General features: G+C 34.3%; 1 protein-coding gene across 1 annotated transcript; it reads left to right on the top strand.

Moving 5' to 3' along the window:
• Positions 1-427: 427 nt before the first annotated feature.
• Positions 428-19,261, top strand: LOC110039143 (protein PAT1 homolog 1-like). The gene is made up of 5 exons (XM_020744104.1): positions 428-706; positions 1,528-1,694; positions 3,828-3,884; positions 14,970-15,042; positions 16,593-19,261. Exons 1-5 carry the CDS (start codon positions 631-633, stop codon positions 18,773-18,775), a joined length of 2,556 nt encoding a protein of 851 aa, XP_020599763.1. The 5' UTR covers positions 428-630; the 3' UTR covers positions 18,776-19,261.
• The last annotated feature ends 585 nt before the right edge of the window (positions 19,262-19,846 follow it).

The raw sequence follows: 19,846 nt of genomic DNA on the forward strand, positions 1-19,846 counted from the left end.
TAATTTTTACAAACTAAGTACATTTTTCTATATTTGAAAGTATGTATGAAAATGTGAATTATATCTAGAAATAGAGTGTTTAGTTTATAAAAACTAAAGTTTATGTGTCAGATTAGTAAATTCATAAGAATTGTGTGGTATATATAAAAATTTTTAAAAATAAATTAATTATGATGGGCTCGTTCAAAGAATATCCCTAAAATAAAAACAAATAAAGCGAGAATATGCCTCAAATTTGACGCTTTCTAATCATGTACGCATCTACATCCATCGCCATATCAATACCATATATATCCTAAATATTGTCATTAATGAATTTATAATTATTATATTAATCACTAAAAATAAAAAATTGATTAATTAACTAAAAAACTATTTTATTTTAGTTTTTATCTACAATTATAAAACAAACCCTCTTTCTCACTCTTTCTCCGTGGAGGGAAAAAAGAGCCCCAAAGTAGAAGTAACACCCTCCACCACCAGATTCTCTCTCTATCTCATCCCTGCATAGCAATTAAGTTATCGACGCATTTGATCCTTTCGATACTCGTTTTCTCTGTAGCTTATAGGGCACAGCGCCCGCAGGCTTCAGGCGTTAGGAGCGCGGAATCGGGGTGCTGGAGGATTCAGATGAGGAGAACCGAAGGTTTGGGTGGGGTTTCAGGAAACCCTAACCCCGATGATTGTTCGAAGGAGCTCGGTGCAGGTCTGTTTGTCTTTGTTTTTTTTTGTTTGTTTGTAGTTGTATGTGGAATTTGCGTTTTTTGTTTTGCTTACGTGTTGTTGTAGTCTGGCGTGGTTTGGTGGATCTGCTGCGGTGCCGATGTTTCGTGGTGTTTCAGGGAATTTCTAGGTTTTTGTGGTTGGATCTGTCGGGGATGCTAGGGAAGCATTTTTGTGACTGGTGCTTTTTTTGGGATAGCGATACCGAATTTGGGTTTGTGACGCCGCGTATTGGCGGCTGTTCCGGTTGTATCTTGCTTTGTTTTTGATGAATTGAGATTGGATTGTCTTAAGCATCCAACGGGCCTTTTCCTGTTAGCTGATGACTCGGGGTTTTACTTTTGGTTGATTTCGATCTTTGTCTATTGTGCAGAGCTTTGTTGTCTATAGTGTTTGCATTTATTTTGAAAGCTTTTTCAAGTTTTGGTCGTATATTTGTTATTGGTCCTTTTTTTGTTTCTGCATATTGAATTCTGGATTTGTTTGATTTGTCTTCTTTTAAATAAGAATTGAGATGTCTTTTTAGGTCATATTTCCTGTTCCTCTTCCTAGTATCGTCCTTTTGCTTCCCTTATGCTTAAGAACTAAAGTGGAATTTGCGTTTCAGCTACAAGGCTATTTTATTGTCTGCTTTTAAGCGTATTTTCTCCTTTTATTGTTTTGTAGTTTCACTTGATTTGTGTATCTAATCGTTCTATGTAGCTGCTTTTGTTATTTTTCTTTTGTTAATTGCCTTGTTTTTTAGTTAAATTGTTCAAATCTCATTATGATATTTACTATGTGGAGTGCTTTTTTTGTGTGCAGATAATGCTTGCTTTGATTCTTCTCAATATGCATTTTTTGGTAAGGACGCCGTGGAAGAAGTCGAATTAGGAGGCGTAGAAGATGATGAAGATGCGGCTGCACTGGTTCGTGACCTTGGGATTGATGATGAAGAGTTCAATTTTTCATTTTTTGGTGGTAGAGGAGAGGTGATCGTCTATCATATATAGGCCACATGGGTGACCACTGAGTTTGTTTAAACTTTGTTTCTTTATTGGATATCTGAAGCTTAGGAAATATTTGTTTACTTGATTTTTCTTTAGTGCCAAACCATGCGGCGATGCTTGTTTGGATTTATGTGGGATAGCTTTACCCGTTTTTATCTTAGAGAACAACGTATTTAGTTGTATGTTGTTTATTTATTTATTTAGTTGCTGCATCTCAATGGGCTATTTTGGAATATGCGTATTGAATCACTTTTACAACAAATTTGTTTTCTCTATTAGCAGATTGGTAGTAATATTCATCATTTTATTTGATATTTAATCATTGATTTGGTGTAATTTTCGGTTTTGTCGAAACTTTTGATGTTTAATCTTCACGTGGCAGTAGCTGCAGTTATATTTTACACTTAGTATGGTGGCAGTGCTTTATCTCCATATGTTCTTTAACTACTTGCCACCTGGAACAATATCTGATTGCTACATATGCAATGTTTCACTAAGTGCATTATTTGCTTTGCATCATGATTGAGCTTTAAAGAATAGTATATGGTGAAAATAAATTCAATTTGTGAAATGTATATTTATTTGCATCTATTTTAAAGAGTTTCACATGCTGTTATCATACCTAGTCAGCATTCTTTGAAATTTCTTATTCTATGACCTTTTCATCTTGATTGGACCAGGTATTTTCTTTTGTTTCATGCTCATTCATTTTTGGCCTTTTATCTTGTTTATGTCCACGACCAATCTAGTAGGTGTGAAGTCTAAGTTGATACTAAAGTGCTGTCTTATGTTAGGGGAATTAGAGAAAAAAATGTTGTGGAAGTTATGGGGCTGAGATTTCCATGTGATTATTCCTATTGCTGGTTATATTATTTAGCAGATTGTTTAAAATAGCTAATGTGGTGGATGATGGGAAGAATTAAAGGACAATTTGCTAGATTACTTTAGGAAAATCCGAATGGTGAATAAGATGAACTTGATTGATTTTTTCAATATAAGGTCTGATTTTTCAAGTTTAACCACAAGTTCTTAGGTTTAATTTTGCTTGGTGTTTTGGTGATGTTTTTGATTTTTGCCTTCCATACAAAAATGTAAATGTAAATATTTCACTAATTCAGCTCTTTCCATGACAACATATTTCATATTTATGACTTTTCAAGTAGTTGAAATTTTTATGTAAGCTGATCTCGACTTTTCATGATGTCTTATTTTTTAAGAAGTGCAGATTTATTTTTTTCACTCTCCTGACAATTAAGTAATGAGACGATATGTTAATCACAGAACTTCTTTATTCATCAACATGCCATATGCTAGAAGAATGAAACTTTCATGAAATTCATGAGGGACGTTGTTTTGTGATCTTGAAGGATTCTGTAATTTGCGCATGACTGGGTTAAAGGGAAAATATAAATAGAATAAACAAAGAAGTATAGAGTAAGGCGGAGGGTTTTAGAGAACAGTGACCCGATAGCAAAATATAACAAAATTCTTATACATATTAGCAAAATTTCCTCTTGCTAAAACAATTAAGATTTGATGGGTCAAACTGAATCATGCAATACCTGTTTATTATCCAAAAAGGTTTTTGCATTGATTGTTTTAGGATATTTGGCTTCATTTAGGAAAAAAAGATCAAACCTTATTTGAAAAAGTGAGTCGATTCAATGTTGTCATTCCCATTTGTTTTGGTTCTGTTATAGCCTTCCATCATGATCGGTAATCACATCTCTCACTCAAGGGTGGTTCCTACCAATCTCATCTTGTATCTTACAAATACTAGTTACCAACTTGTTTCTTATTCTTTTTCTCTTGGTTTCATAAACTGTTCTGAGCACCGCAATAAGTTTGATCAAAGAAGCTTGACAAAAGCACGTGCTAATTTGACTATTAGTTCAATTTTCTCAAACTTTTTTTTACATTTATTTAATTATCAGGAAAACTGAACAGAAATCAATAAGCAACTTTTAAAATTTTTTACCTTTTCTCTTCACTTCCATATAATTATTTTAGTGTCTTATTTCTTCATTTTTTCAATTTTAATTTTAATTTTAATTTTTTTTGTAAGACGCTAGTTTGTCTAGTTTGAAGGCTAACTAAACTTTCTTTTTTGTGCAGGGTGAAATTTTGGGGTCGTTATCTGAAATTGACGACCTTACAACCACTTTTGCGAAGGTTATCTTCTCAAAACTATCCGTTTATGTTTGTATTATTATGCCACATGCATATGGTGTATGCATAGGAAATTATCTTAGTACGACACTGTATGCTTATTCTTTGCAACGACAATTTATGTTTTATATAAGGATTTATTTCCTCAAAGTATTCATGTTTTTCTTGTGTTTTTTTTTCTTCTTTATTTAAGAGCATTATTTTTCTGAATGGCAGTCATCTGAATTGTGACAATTTGCTAGCAACACTCATATGTACTTATGCAGTTTATGCCTCTTTTGCGTCACATAATCCAATATGTGTGCCTATGCAGCTTATGCCACTTTGGGTTACATTATTCAGCATCCGGCACAATTTTCTTGAAAAATGCTTCAGCTTTGCTTAGAATCTTCAGCAATGTTGCTGTCTACCTTTGAAAAAAGGAAAAAAAAAAAAAAAAACCATTCTCTGATGTTGCATGTGAAGATTTGTGTTTAATTTGACTATGGGGCTTGCGAGCTCTGAAGTTTGGCTCCGCTAATTTCTAATAAATAGAATACAATTATATAATTACAGAATTCTCATCTCTTATTGTTGGTGTAAACACATGATTAGAATAAATATTGGATTGATCTTTTTTTTGTAATTTCCTTTCTTTGATATTGCCAAAAAAAAAAATCATTCCAATAATTATTTATCATGTTTTTTACACCAGCAATAAGAGCTGAGAACTCTGCAATTATATAATTGTATTCTATAATTTGTAATTACTTTCCTTTGATATAATTCCTTAATGGATTCCCACATATCCCTTAAATTTCTGAATGATTTGATTCTTTGTTGTACCATTTTCAATCCAACTGAATTGTCCAGTATTGTGGCGTTTATTTTGGGCAGTGTTTCGATGCAACTCTAATTTTTATTGATAAAATTTCTTTCAACTTAAGTATTCCAGTTTTATGTTGTCATTGGCAGCATGAATTCCATACACAAGAGTAAATCTAATCTCAATGTCATTAAATGAATGCAATAGCTTTATAAAGGAATACATAGGTTTCAAAAAAAATAATAATAAAGAGGAGATTGTCCTCAATTTTGAGGATATAAAATCATACCTGCATACTTCCAATACTAGGGGCCTTCCTAGTACTATTAGATGCGTGACGCTGTCTCACAAGTCTCAAGTTGAAGCATATATGTACGCTAACTACAGCTTGTCACATTAGTGAACAAAAGCAGGTTACCTAAAGCTTTGGAAAAGATAATTGTCACTTATATTGAACTTGAAGCATGAGTAACTATTTTATCGAAAAGCATATCATTTCATATGAAATGAAGATTAATTTGTATAATTAGTTAATGGAATACAGTATTGCCAGCTGTGTCATCGGGGGCATGACTATCATATTACGTTGGTTTCAATTTTGTTTCGGTGGGTCTTGGGTTTTGGAATTCAAACTCTTTTAATATTGTTTTTAACCCCATCATTTTCCATACCTAGTGAGCTAAAACGCTGTATTCAACTTTAACATTGAATTTAACTACAAGAAAGTGTTTTTTACCTTTCCAAATGGTTAGATTTCCTTTAACAAAAATATAATATTCTGAGTTTGTTTTTTGTCTTCAACTCAGTTGAGCATCATAATCAACATTTAACAATACTTCAACCTTTAAGTGCTTAGATTTAGTATATAACAATCTTTTTTATTAGAATTTTTGATATATTTGTGAACTCATCGAACGACCTACCAATATTTCTTTATTGAATTTTAAATTTGTTGACTAATTGTGCCAAAGATGAAAGAAATGTTACGCCTACAAAAACAAGCCTTTATCCCACTAATTGTGGGGTCGACTACATGAATCATCCTTCTCCATTATGTCTTATTGAGTAGCATTCTTTCATTTAATTCTAATAAATTAAGATAATTTTTATATTATATGCTCAAGTATTTTCAAGTCTATCTTTGTTTTTCTTAACATAAGTCGAATCAAACCCATCCACTTTTGTAACCAGATCCTCAGATGGCCGACGTTTAGTATGATCAAATCATCTAAAACTACTGTCTCTAATCTTGTTTGCCACTGAAGCTTCACCAACCCTTTCACAAATACATTCATCCGTGTTAAGCCACTCATCCACCTAAGCATTCTCATCTGAGTAACACATAACTTAGTTTTATGCTTTTCTTTTAAAGGCCCGAATTCGGTGCCATAAAGCATTGCAGGTTTCACTGCCATATAATCGGTATTTTTCTATTTTTCCTATAATAGGCCCGATGCTTTTCTACACTTCAACCAACCAACTTGAATTCTATTAATAACATCCCCATCTATATCATCATTACTTTGAGCAATAAATCCAAGATATCTAAAATGATTAAACGTTTTAATGATTTGATTGTCCATAGTTACAATTCTGCCACTATATGTACTACTACTAAAATTGCATTCCATGTATTTAGTTTTAGATCTACTCAAATGATGGCCCCTAAACTCCAATGTGGACCTCCATAATTCATTTTTTTTTTTAACTTTCTCCAGCCTTACCTAGCCTTACCCACAAGAACGATATCATCAATGAAAATCATACACCAAGGTGCATCCTTTATAATTGAATTTTTTTTTGAACTCACTCTTGTCTTATTCACAAGATCATTATTATCAATGAAAAGCATACACCAAAGGTACATACTCATATAATTGTCCATTAAGAGCATCCACAATTAATGCAAAAGATTATTGGCTTAAAGCCAATCCTTGGTATAATCCATCTGAAATAGGAAAATACTTGGTTAATTCTCCTCCAGCTCGAACACAAATAACAACTTTAGTATACATATCTTTGATGAGTTGAATATAAGTCATATCAACACCTTTCTTTTCTAGAACTCGCCAAAGGATTTCTCTTAGAACCTTATCGTAAGCTTTTTCTAAATCAATAAAAATCAAATGTAGATCCTCCTTACTCTCTTTGTACTTCTCCATTAAATTTCTCAATAAATGTATAGCTTCCATAACAGACTTTCCTGACATAAATCAAAGCCGATTGTGAGAAATACTTGTATCGCATTTCAATCAATGTTCAGTTACTCTCTCCCATAATTTTAATGTATGAAAAATTAACTCACTTCCTCTATAATTTGAAACCTCTTGTGCATCATCCCCTTTATTCTTAAAATGGGGGCCAAAATACTCCCTTCACTCAGACATTTTTTTTAGTTTTTAGAATTATATAGTGAGCCAAGAAACTCCCAAATTTTTGGAATATTACCGGGTCCCACAATTTTCCCACCATTGTTTCTTTTAAACCTCCTCAACTTCTTTTTTACTAATGTGGCAGGAAAAATAATTTTTTTTTTGTATTAACAATATTAAGATCACTAAGATCGATTGAATTTTCAAAAACATCATTGAAAAATTTATAAAAATATCTCACCCACTTATGTTGAATATCTTCCTCTAAAAAAGTAATTTTTGATTTTTATCTTTAATAAACTTAATTAAATCTTTACTTTCTTTTTCTTTTGTTTGGCTAGTTTATACATTTTTTTCACCCTATTTAGCATCTAATTAATTGTAAAGATGACTAAAAGTAGAATTCTTTGCGTCATAAGTTATTCTCTTAGACTCCCTACGGACCACCTTATATTTTTCCCGGCTCTCGAATGTTTTACATGTAAACCAATTTTCTTGCACATTATTATTCCTTTGGTAACTATTTTTATTTATAAAACATTTTCTTTTTATTCTCCAAGTGAATATTTTGCCACTTGTTTAATAGTATTTATTACTTTATCCCACGTAAAATTAGTTTTTTCATGAACTTTTCGAATCTTAAAATCTTGAAGTTTACTCATAAAAATAATTTTGTTTGTCTTTTACAAAAAAATTGTTTTCAAGAGGTATTGTTTGTATTAATTCTTCTCGGTTATTTAAAAATTTTTCTCTTAAACCTATATCTAAACTTACTCAAGTGGCATACATACTTATAACATTTAAAATCTCTGTATCAATAATAATCTTTAAAGTTATAATTTTATCTCAAATTTTATTAATTTATACAACATTATGTTTCAAAATCTTATCTATATTTACACATACACCATTTTTAATACGACTCATAACTGAATACCTAAGTTTAAAACACAAGGTATTAATCCATTTAGCATTTTTTTCCAACTTTTTTAGTATTGTGAATGCATAAGCAATTTAGCGTCATATGAACCATAATATCTACTAATTTCATTAATTTACCTTTAAGAGTTCCTATATTCCAAGATCCTATCTTAATATTAGTTTTGTGGATTAACTTCTTTGCTCAAATTCGTCGATAATGTCAAAATCTTTGCTTATTTGACACTAAACATGGGTATCGGTGTAGCGGCCCTCGCATACTTTTCACAGTATTCAAGATTGAGACAAATCACGAAGTACTTGGTCGTTAATAGAGATGGTTGAATTTAGATATTTTGCCACTAATTATATTCACTAGTTAATTAGCTTGCAACCTAGAAGACCAAAAAAAAATCGAAATATTTTCTTTGAGATTGTAATATATATTTTTTTAGATTGGCAAAATCAACTTTGTTTAGGTAATTTGTTCATCGCAAATTTTTGTTTAATAATGTTTTTTTGCAAATTGTGTTTTACCTCATAGATGTTATTATGATCATTTCCACCAAGTAAGATGTCGTGACCATAAATATGTTGTCTGCATGGTGAAGATAGAATGATTCCATGTAGACAAATCTCAGCTAAGATTTTTTAAAATCTCAAACTCAGCTTATGTATTCTGTTTAGGTTCATCAATAGACTTTTAAAGTAGGTGTATATGTGATTTTCCCCTTTGGTAACATTCTCAGGTGCTTACTTGATATAAATTGCCTCTTGTAGTTTATCATAAAGGAATGCGTTACTCGTTTTCATTAAAGCATAGTTCATTTGTGATTGATATAGTTATCTATAAAGAAACATACCAGAGTAGTTAGGTAGGTATCTTATGTGGTGCTAAAATGAACAACCATGTATACTTGAGTGAATAATTTTACAAGTTGAGTGCCAATTGATAGCGAACACTCAATGATAACCCATTGGTTTAGCCCAAGGAGGGAGAACGACCAAATCTCATTTGTGATGACTTAGAAGAGAACAAATTTTAGCATTTGGAGCATGATTCCATAAAATGATTATACAGTGATTCTTTATGTCTTCATAAATACATATGATAAGGAAAAGACAAATTGATGGAAGGAATTTGGAAATGATTTAATGAGATATAGTGGTGATTGTTATGTGTAGCTTGTTGATTTTTACCTTTTTGTTGGACAATTGTTAAATGTAGGTCATAAAGCTCATCAACTGGTAGATATGCTTTATTGAACAAGACGCGTGATTAGCGGTAATTTTGTTGTGAGAGGTTGATATTGCGAAGAATGGACCTATAGCAGGGTGGCAATAGGCCTTGCGTGCTTATGTAAGAAGAGGAATAAGGGTTGAAGATGTCTTAGAGGAAAAGGAAATACATCAGTAAAATGTGTCTTTTCATGAATATTGGCCGATATGTATAGTCATAAAATAGGAGGATCATAACGCAGATTATCTTTATGAGTGCAATAAAGCCAAAAAAAAACGAAATCCAAAATTCCATATTGTGATGGGAAAATTTTTTTGAACCGGATAATCAATGGAGATTGGTTGAGTTATTATCAAAAAGAGGGGAGGGGATATGATTGACAAAATAACATATTATCTAGACAACATCTCAGAATTGACGTGTCACATTCATATAAAACATCAATTTCTTTGCAACATAAAAAATATTTTGATTATTACATATTCAATTTTTTATTTAAGTGTTTAGAGAAAAAAGTTTGAACAATACCAATTTTTAGATGAGAATGTGTGAAATTACGAGTACATAGCTTCTATGGCATTATTGATACTCAAATCTTTGATTAAGGTGGAAAATTTAGTTCAAGTTTTAATAGAATTTTAAATTACATGAGGCGCATCAAAGGGGCATTTGAGCTAATAAATCTAGTAACCTACGAATAATCATCAATGAATGTGACAAAATAATGGAATCCTACATGAATAAAGGAAATATTTGAACAAAATAACTCAAAGCAAGAGGGCAATGATTAGGCAAAATAATGGAATCCTTCATGAATAAAGGAAGGTTTAGGAGCCTAAATATTTGAGCAAACTAACTCAAAGCAAGAGGGCAATGATTAGTAGTAGAAGTTAGAAAGATACGTGGTCGTATATATCTAGCTCAGTGGGAATGATAATTGTGTGTGGGTAAAGGCGAAGCATTAAAGATAGAATCACAACGTTTTATAGGTGAAGGTTACCTTGACCGACTTTGCTTATGAAAAGAATTAACATTGAAGAAATGGGCAGGATCAATTAATTTTTATAGTTGACTCTTCTAGATTTATTAATCCTTCCACCGATTATCTTCTTTGAGCTGAGATCCTATAAGGCACAATGAGAGGTATACAAAAATTATTGAATAGTATTAGTTCTGTTAATACAATGAATAGGAATATGTTGGCATGAAATTGTGGGACGGAAAATATTTGAGGGCTAAGGTTTTTGAATGTTGCACAATGAGATGCCTTAAGAAATATGGGGAGAGATGGAAAGTTTTTACAACTACTTGCCATTCGGGAAGAAGCACTTGATTTTGAAACTAAAAACGTATCAATAGAAGTAGCTTCTTTAGTGGAGACAACATAAGACATTACTGTTGAATCTGTTCATCTTGGTCTTTTTAAGAGAGTAACTGATCTTGAGGATAATGCACTAGGAGTAGGCGTGATTGATTTGGTTGTAAAAGCACGATGAGCAGTATAGGGATAATTAATTTCTCCCTTCATTTTGGACGATGGTTGGTGTAGCTATAATGAGGGCATGAGAGAAAGATATTCACCGCAACCACAATTTCCCTTGCCATCATTAGAGTTAGTGATCTAGGAAGATTGGTGAGTTGCTGGTAAAGTGCAGAGCTTTGTGAAATCAAGAACATGTGGGATAGTTGTGATATTACCAACAATGGAATCTATCATCAAATATGATTGTACACCCAATATGGAAGAATGCAAGCTGGGGTTAAGTTTGGCTCAAGGAATTCTTTATTATATTTTTTTTCAAATGGTTGGATCCATAGAAAAAGGAGTGGCAGAAAAGTAAATTTTTGCATTTCCTTCTTAGTGTGCTGTGATATTTCCGGATCTACTCGTTATTTTGTTGAGGAGATGATAATTTTTGATAAAAAGTTTAGATATGTGAGATATCATTTTTCTAAAATTATATGGATCAAAGAAACTTCCACACATTTTTGGCGGAATTCTGAAACACAACATTTGGAGCATTGGACGGTGTAAGACTATGTTAGTTAGGTTCTTGCTTTTTGAGAATTTGATGTTGATGTTATTTAAAGGAGATGCATCAATATATTTTATTTTCCTTCTTTGAGAAAAAAAAGGAAGCAAAGCACCCTTGACCCTGGGAGACCATTAGTACCAACCAGTGAATTTTATATATCAATAGTAAAGATTTTACTTTAAAATTGGAGTGAGAAGCAATGGTTTCTTTTGGAATAGAGGAAGGGGGAAATTGAAGAAAAAAAAAATCAGATTATGGACATTGGGAGTCATGGGGTAGTCATGTTGTAGGTAAGTGCAATTTTATGAGAAAACATGCGAACTAGAGTTGGGAATGGGCATGCTAGCGAGGTTGGTAGCGGCCACACGAGTGTAGACAAGGAGTTGTTGTTATTGTTATTGTTATTGTTATTGTGTGCAAGAAAATCCGTGGGTGGATTCATGTGCCTATGTGTTTAATAGGGATGCAAGAGAGATGTGGCATATGAGTGAGTGGGTTGCGATTGGGAGATGCACATGAGAGTGTAAGTAGCCAGGGTAAGAGTGATGAGATTGTGAGGTGGGCACAACTAGGACAAGGTTAGCCTCACTTTGATATAGTGTTATTAAAAAATCTATTTTTTTGACTGAATATAGAAGCCTGTATATAACCATATGAGACAATACAAAAATTAAACTAATGTTGAGGAGAATATTCTCAATTATGAATGGATGAAATCATGTCTCCCTTATATAACACTTTCTAGTTCTAAAGACACTTCTATTATTTTTACAAGTTTACACTTTTTATCTGTTTTTAATTAGTGGGTAAGTTGGCACTTGCAATGTATTGCGAAAGAGAAAAATAGTTTTACATGACATTTCTAGCTGATTGAATATGGACTTAGAGCAATGATTAGGTCAGTTAACACCCAGCTCTGCACTTAGAATTAACTAAGGCGGGAATTGCTGCCGGACGACATTAACATTTCATTTTAGTTTTCAAAATTTATGAAACTTCCAATATGTATAAAAGAGCTACGAATTCAATAAATGCAATAAAAATTTAACCATCCAGAAACATCGTAATCAAAAGACATCTCAGACTAACATATAAAGTGTCCTGCACTTCCATACAAGGTTTCATATGGAGCCATCACCATGCTAGCTTGGCAGCATTTATTATAAGCAAAACTCTACTAAAGGTATATGTGATTCCCAACCTTCACCAAAGACAAGAACACATAACTTTAGTAAATCCTTCAAGGTATGAATAGTCTTTTTTGTCTGATCATCTATCTTAGGGTGAAATGATGTACTAGAAGTCAGTCGAATGTCGAAAGCTTCTTGATCCTTCTTCCATAATTTGGAAGTAAACCTGTCATCTCTGTTAGAGACAATAGACTTCGACACTCCATGCAACCTCATAATTTGATTCACATATAATTTGGCTAAATGCTTAACTTGATATGTCTGTCTAGTAAGCAAGAAATAGACATACTTAGTCTATCTGTCGACAATTACTCATATAGCATCATTATTCTGATGTGATCTTGGCAAACCAATAACCAAATTCATCGCAATCTCCTCCCATTTCCACTTTGGAATCGACAAAAAGGCTGTAACTGACCTCTAGGACACTGATACTCTTCCTTCACTAGCTGACATGAATTACACTTGGCCAAAAACTTTGCCACACTTCTCTTCAACCCTTGCCACGAAAATGCTTCTTTGAGATCCTAATACATTTTATTGCTCATTGGGTTTTTAGTTTATGTGGATGGATGTGCTTCCTCTAGAATTTTCTTCCTCAGATCATCATTTGAAACTCTTATCTTTATATCTCAATAAACCATTATGATCTATTATTACATCTCTATAAATTGCCTGCCTGAACCTGCTCCAAAACTTTTTGAATATTGTTATCTCTGGCTAAACAATCTTCAATTCTGTCATTTAAAGTTGTTTGCATCGTCAACAAATATAATTGAGCCATATTATCATCACCATAATCAACAATAGTCAACTTCAAGTTCTCCATATCTTTAATTACCTGCTCCTACGGTGAAAATAATCAAATTACCTGAAGTTTTTCTACTCAACTCATCTGCAACAACATCTGCCTTCACAGGACGTTTATTCTGGCATTCTTTATTGCAGTCAAAAAGTGACAGTATTCAGACATCCAATCCATGCCTAAAATCATAACGATCTGACCAATCAAACTTCACTGTAGTTTGAGTCAATCTTGATAGTGACATAAAAATCTGTGGAAATCCCTCAAGAACTTCTTTAATAACCAACCAGACCTCAAAGACTCTTGACCTTAGTGACAGTAATAGACCTTGGCCAATCTACAATCGCCTTAATCTTATTCTAATCAATAGATATGCCATCTTCACTAATAATGTGCCCAAGAAAAGCAAGACTTTTAAGCTAAAATTCACATTTAAAAAATTTGGCATAAGGTTTATTCTCCTTCAAAATCTGTAACACGTAATGTAAATGATATGCATGACTGATTTCATCCATCGAATACACCAGAATATCATCTATAAAGACGATCACAAAAAATATCCAGAAACTGCCTGAAGGCCCCGTTCATTAGGTTCATGAAAACTACTGGAGCATTTGTCAGTCCAAATGACATCACCACTAATTCATAGCGCCCATATATGATTTTGAAATAGGTCTTAGCTACGTCTTTTTTTTTTGGTCCTTAGCTGGTGATAGCTTGAATGAATTATAGATTATGATGTGAAGATGTCGCGGAACCGCGGAACAAAGACATCCCTTTTGTGAAGATTGCTATTTTGGAGAAGGTCTCTGAGATGCAAGAAAGATATCCTCAACTTCTCTCTTGAGATATGTTACTCTTATGTTTATTTTCAAATTTTGAGGATGAAATTTTTTAAGAAGGGGAGATTGTACTAACATAAATTAAATAATTAAAAATAAGAAAATAATAATAAATAAGTAAATGATAATAATAGGTGCAGCCGTTTGGAGAAACATGTCTCTTCATTCTTATCATCGAGTCGAGACTGAAGAGGAAGTAGGGTTGTCGTGTCATTGACAATGTATGCTCGTGAAAAGAAAGAGGAAGGAGAAGGAGATGTTGAAGGAGAAAGAAGAAGCGTTCGCAGTGCTCATGTGAAGAGACGTTGGAGGAAGAAACTTTCGATGTCGAGCACCTTCTAAAGGAAGAAGGCTGCGAGTGTTCTGGGCCGGATCGTGACAAGGTCGATTCTATTGTAACTGCAGGGTCTTGTTTCCATTGGTAACTTGGAGATCACATATTTTAAACATGGAAACCACCTATTTACAGTGAAGTTTAAGGCATGCATTAATGCCCCTCCCAAACTAGTATTTTCTAGAGCCTCGTGTGCAGGACATTGGTTGTCTCTAGCCTGTGTTGAATTTGATACTTGAATGCTGGAAAGGGTCTCTCTGATTGATTTCGTTTCTGATTCTTAAATGTTAAGCATTGATTTTTATAATGCTGGTACATGTACATGCAAACTTTAATTAATGTTTATGTGAGTTTTTGTAGTTTATGCATTGTATATGTTATGTAATGTGGTGTTGAATCGGATATCCTACCAGTTATCTTTCTACATGTGCTGTCATGCAATATTGTTGTTTGCCATCTTAATTATGCTCTCTCTTAAGACTGAGTTTTATCTGCATTGTCAATGTCTTTCTCTAATTAGTTAATTGTTTACTTTTCTGTTTTCAGATAAACAGAACTATTAGTGAACCAAGGAATGCAGGAGTTATTGGTGATAGAGGAGGGTCATTTTCAAGAGAAAGTGAGTAATACTTTTGAGTTCAAGTGTTCAGCATATTTATGATTGATTTTATGCTTCTTAGCTTTTAACAAGAAAGCACTTTTAACAAGAAAGCACTTGAGGAAGAATTACAATGCAACTATCTGAATTTTGTTGCAGTTTCTGTTTCTCGTGTCAATTTTTTAGTTTCCAGTAGAGTTTCTTGTTTCCCATTTACGAATTTTTAAACACGCTCCAGAGCTTTGCCAAATGTTAGTTGGAATAATGCTGTATGATCTTTGTAAATGTAGAGTTAATTTTATATGAATGAAACAGTATGATGCTTATGAGAAATTGATCATCATGCTCAGCAAGGTAAAAATCATTTTCTATTGGGTTTTATATAGGTAGTATAGCTTAGATGAATTGCCTGAGTTACTTGAGCGCGAATTGTGTCGTTTGATTCAAAATCTGTATATACTCTCATTTGATAGATTGAGTGTAATTCCATTGGATTATTATATGGAATGCCCATTCTCTGGTGAAATAATTATGCTATATAAGCGCCCTGAATGTATAATTTAAAGTTATGATGCTTGTGTGTCCAGGCAGAAAGTTAAGAATAAACACAGATGGTTTCCTCTGATGAAACTTGTTCTATTTTCATGTTTTGATAAACGTAACACCGTTGCATACTCTTTTAATATTTATTGAAGTTCAATTTTTTCATTTTTTTTTTAAAATGCTTTAGAATGCCTTTGGCGCCATTTGGGATTTTCATGCTAAGGGCATTAGAATTCACAAGATGTACTTAACTTTGTTAACGGACTTGACTTGAGGGTAACAAGCCATTACTTAAAGTCAATACTATGGCTTCTTCAGACATCAGGAGATAGTTATTATATGAAAAATCTTTAAGAATCTTTATATAACAGACAGGCATTATATATATTTTCATATGAGTTTTTTAGAAATGCGTCAATTGTATATAATCAAAAAGAGTCTATGCATTGCATATTTTACACTTGAAGCTCTCCAGCCCTAATTATTAGAAAAGATAAGTCTGAAAGCTATTTAGAAATTATTTGAACCATGCATAATTAGTTCGTCATTCATTTAGAATTGCTTTTTAAAACAGTTGGACCTTCTCCAGTCTTGATGAAACTTTATGTAAATATTTCTACGTGTTCCAATAATGATGTACTCATTCATAACAGTGGTCTCCTTTTGTTAAGTTTGGTCTATAAATGCCTTCTGTTATTCAAACACTGCAAAAAAATTTTTTTGAACGACTTCTAGTGGTTTTTAAATTCCAATTAGTGTCCTTCAAATTCCAATAAAGAAGCAATTTTGCATGAGCTAATGGTTCTATAAAATAAACCACTTAAAGTCTAAAATAGTTTGTTTATTGAATTTATTGTCACTTTTCAAATGGTATATTGTTTATAGTCCATTTTTTAAATATTGTCAAATTTTATGTTACATGATTTTTTCTTTCATTTTAATTCTTTATAAGAGCCTTCTTTCAAATTTTTATGTTGTATAATGACTTTTGTGTTTTAATGAGCTGAAAAATATTTTGCTACTCTTAGGTTCTTCAACTGTGGACTGGACACAGGAACCAGACTTTTCAAACTGGTTGGATCAGCAAATATTACATGCTGAAAGTGTTCAAGAAGGCAAGAGATGGTGGTCACAGCCACACTCATCTCCAGCACGGCATTCTGAATCAAGGTCATTGTACAGAACATCATCTTACCCGGAGCAACCCCTGCAGGAACAGCATACGAGTGCTCCTATCCTACCCAAGTCGTCCTACACATCTTCTTTGTACAGAGCATCCTCATACCCGGAGCAACCACTGGAGCAGCACCATATGAGTGGCCCTATTCTTGTACCCAAGTCATCTTACAAATCCTACCATCTTCCTGGTGGTCAATCACAAGCTTTACCACATCAACCAGATATAACATCTCTTATTACAGGAACTCGGCTGCCTTTGTCAGCACCTAATCTCTCACCCTTTTCTGCTTCTCAGCTTCATATGTCAGGACTGCTTCGTGGTTTGCCATACGCCGGAAACATTGCCCAGTTTACTCCAGCTCTTCCAGCTAATAACAGGCCACAGAGTCAATGGATGAATGATCCTTCCCTTTTCGCCGGAGAAAGCCACAGTCCCCTACTGGGTTTGTTGCAACAACAGTTGCCTAATCCAAATGGTTTGATGACTACGCAACTTTTTCCACATCAGCACCAGCAGCGGCTACATATCAAACCATCTCTACCCTCTTTTTCACAGTTGCAGGCTCAGCATTTTAGTCACCTACCGTCCTCTTATATGACAAACAATTTTGATGCAATTCCTGGCATTTCAATGCCAGAGTTCAGAGACCATAGGCCAAGAACTTCACATAAAGGAAGACAAATCATGCGATGTTCTCAACAGTCTGCTGACACTGGAAGTTTGAAGAGTGACAGCGGGTCATTGCAGTTTAAATCAAAATATATGTCTTCGGAAGAAATAGAAAGCATTTTGAGGATGCAGCATGCTGCTACGCATAGCCATGACCCTTACATAGATGACTACTACCACCAAGCCTGTTTGGCAAAGAAAACTTCTGGTTCGAGGTTGAAGCACCAGTTCTGTCCATCATTCATCAGAGATGTACATTCTCGCACCCGTTCTAGTAGTGAGAAACCTGCGTATCTTCAAGTTGATGCACTTGGCAGGATTTCATTTTCTTCCATCCGTAGGCCTCGCCCTCTACTTGAAGTTGACCCACCATCTGTTCTGGGTGATGGAAGCGTTGAACAGAAATCTTCTGTGAAGCCTCTTGAGCAAGAAACTATGTTGGCTGCAAGAATCACCATTGAGGATGGTCTTTGTCTTCTCCTCGATGTGGATGACATTGACCGGCTTTTAAAGTTCGGCCAAGCTCAAGATGGTGGCTCTCAACTCAAGAGGAGGCGACAGGTACTTCTGGAAGGTCTTGCAGCCTCCCTTCAACTTGCTGACCCTCTTGGCCCTGGTAAAGCTGGCCACTCAGTAGGGCTCAGTCCAAAGGATGATCTTGTGTTCCTGAGACTCGTCTCCCTTCCCAAAGGCCGGAAGCTGATCTCACGCTACCTCCAGCTTCTTTATCCTGGAGGTGAGCTTACTCGGATAGTCTGCATGGCGATCTTCCGCCATCTGAGGTTTTTATTTGGAGGCTTGCCCACGGATGCAAGCGCGGCAGAAACCAACATAAATCTTGCTCGGACTGTTTCCTCTTGTGTTTATGGCATGGATCTCAGTGCACTGAGTGCTTGCCTTGCCGCTGTAGTTTGTTCATCGGAGCAGCCACCCCTTCGACCACTTGGAAGTACCGCTGGTGATGGTGCCTCTATCATCATAAAATCTGTCCTTGAGAGAGCAACTGACCTATTGACTGATCCGCTTGCTGCCAATAAATACAGCATACCCAGTAGAGCTCTGTGGCAGGCATCTTTTGATGCATTTTTTACTCTTCTGGCAAATTACTGCCTCAGTAAATATGACAGTATAATTCAGTCTTTGCTTCTTCAGGTGCCTGGTGCTAACCTTGTGGGTTCTGAGGTCAACAGGGCTGTTAACAAGGAAATGCCCGTGGAGCTACTACGTTCCAGCCTTCCCCACACAAATGATCTTCAACGTAAACAGTTACTTGATTTTGCTCAGAAATCTATGCCTGTTATTGGATATAGCACTCATGCAGGTAACAGCGGACCAATGCCTTCTGCGTCAGTGCCCGGTTAAAATCTCCATTTTAAGTGGCCGAATAATGCATCTCCATAATCAATCATGCAAGGACCCCCCCTGGGCTAGTTTATATATGAATGCAAAGCCTTTATCACCATCATTATCCGCGTCATCATCGTTGTCATTCGAAGGAGGCTAGCTTTTGTTGAAGTTTAGGCGAAATTGTTCGTTCTTTAACGAGCAGATATCAGTTTCACCTTGTCTCTTTTCTGAATTTGGTCTCGTCTAACATGTAAGCTTTAGAAACTGTGGGGAGTTACCGGGAGGTTTCTTCTTCCGGGGAGCTTTATTTTGTTCGCTCTGCATGGGAACTCCAGTAAATTTATTAGTGTCCTGAACTATACAGGTTTGATCCTGGAGACCGATCGTTTCTGCAGTTTTAAGACTTGAAACTGTCAAAAAAGGTACTTTTATGCGTGGACTTGCTGGTGTAATTATTCTATTAGAATCTTTATTTAGAGGCTTCATTACTTTTGCATGAGAGCATGGTTTTGTTTTCTTTTTAGAGTTAGTCTTTTAAAACTAGTTAATCTAGTACTATCCAGCAATTCCACTTCCTACGTAGGTCATCTTAGTTTGCTACTATTGGATCAAAGTTTACTTCAGAAATGAATAAGCCTAAAGGAGCGAGAGGGTAGAGGTTTAGATTTCAGTGAATTTCTTAGAGGTTTAGATTCAGTGATTTTCTCAAGATATACTTCAGTTCATTATTATTATTTAAGCGTATTTACATGCATAGCACACAATTGTATTGCATATCTCATACCTAAACTTATTTATTTACACAGCACTCAAATGTTTGTTATCACAGAAAAAAAAAAGCATGATTATTTCTTTTCGAAAGTGAAGTACACTTTTTCATGCATTGATTTAAAGCACCAAAACGTTGTGTAAATATGAAAGTTTAGGTGTGAGACATGTAAATAGACAATAATTGTGTGCTAGCGATGCGAATGTCCTAATTTAAAGACTTAATAGTTATTTTTGTTTCTTATTTTTATAATAAACAATTCCACTTTTAAAAAATTTACAAATATGTTCTTGAACTTTCTAATGCTCTGGCTCTCT

The sequence above is a fragment of the Phalaenopsis equestris genome, unplaced genomic scaffold, assembly GCF_001263595.1.
Source record: "Phalaenopsis equestris unplaced genomic scaffold, ASM126359v1 Scaffold000002, whole genome shotgun sequence".
NCBI classification, from domain to species: domain Eukaryota; kingdom Viridiplantae; phylum Streptophyta; class Magnoliopsida; order Asparagales; family Orchidaceae; genus Phalaenopsis; species Phalaenopsis equestris.

Coding starts and splice junctions, on each gene's coding strand:
- LOC110039143 (XM_020744104.1), top strand. CDS start 631: ATGAGGAGAACCGAAGGTTTGGGTGGGGTTTCAGGAAACCCTAACCCC. Junction 707..1,527: donor TTCGAAGGAGCTCGGTGCAG/GTCTGTTTGTCT, acceptor TTTTGTGTGCAG/ATAATGCTTGCTTTGATTCT. Junction 1,695..3,827: donor TTTTTGGTGGTAGAGGAGAG/GTGATCGTCTAT, acceptor TTTTTTGTGCAG/GGTGAAATTTTGGGGTCGTT.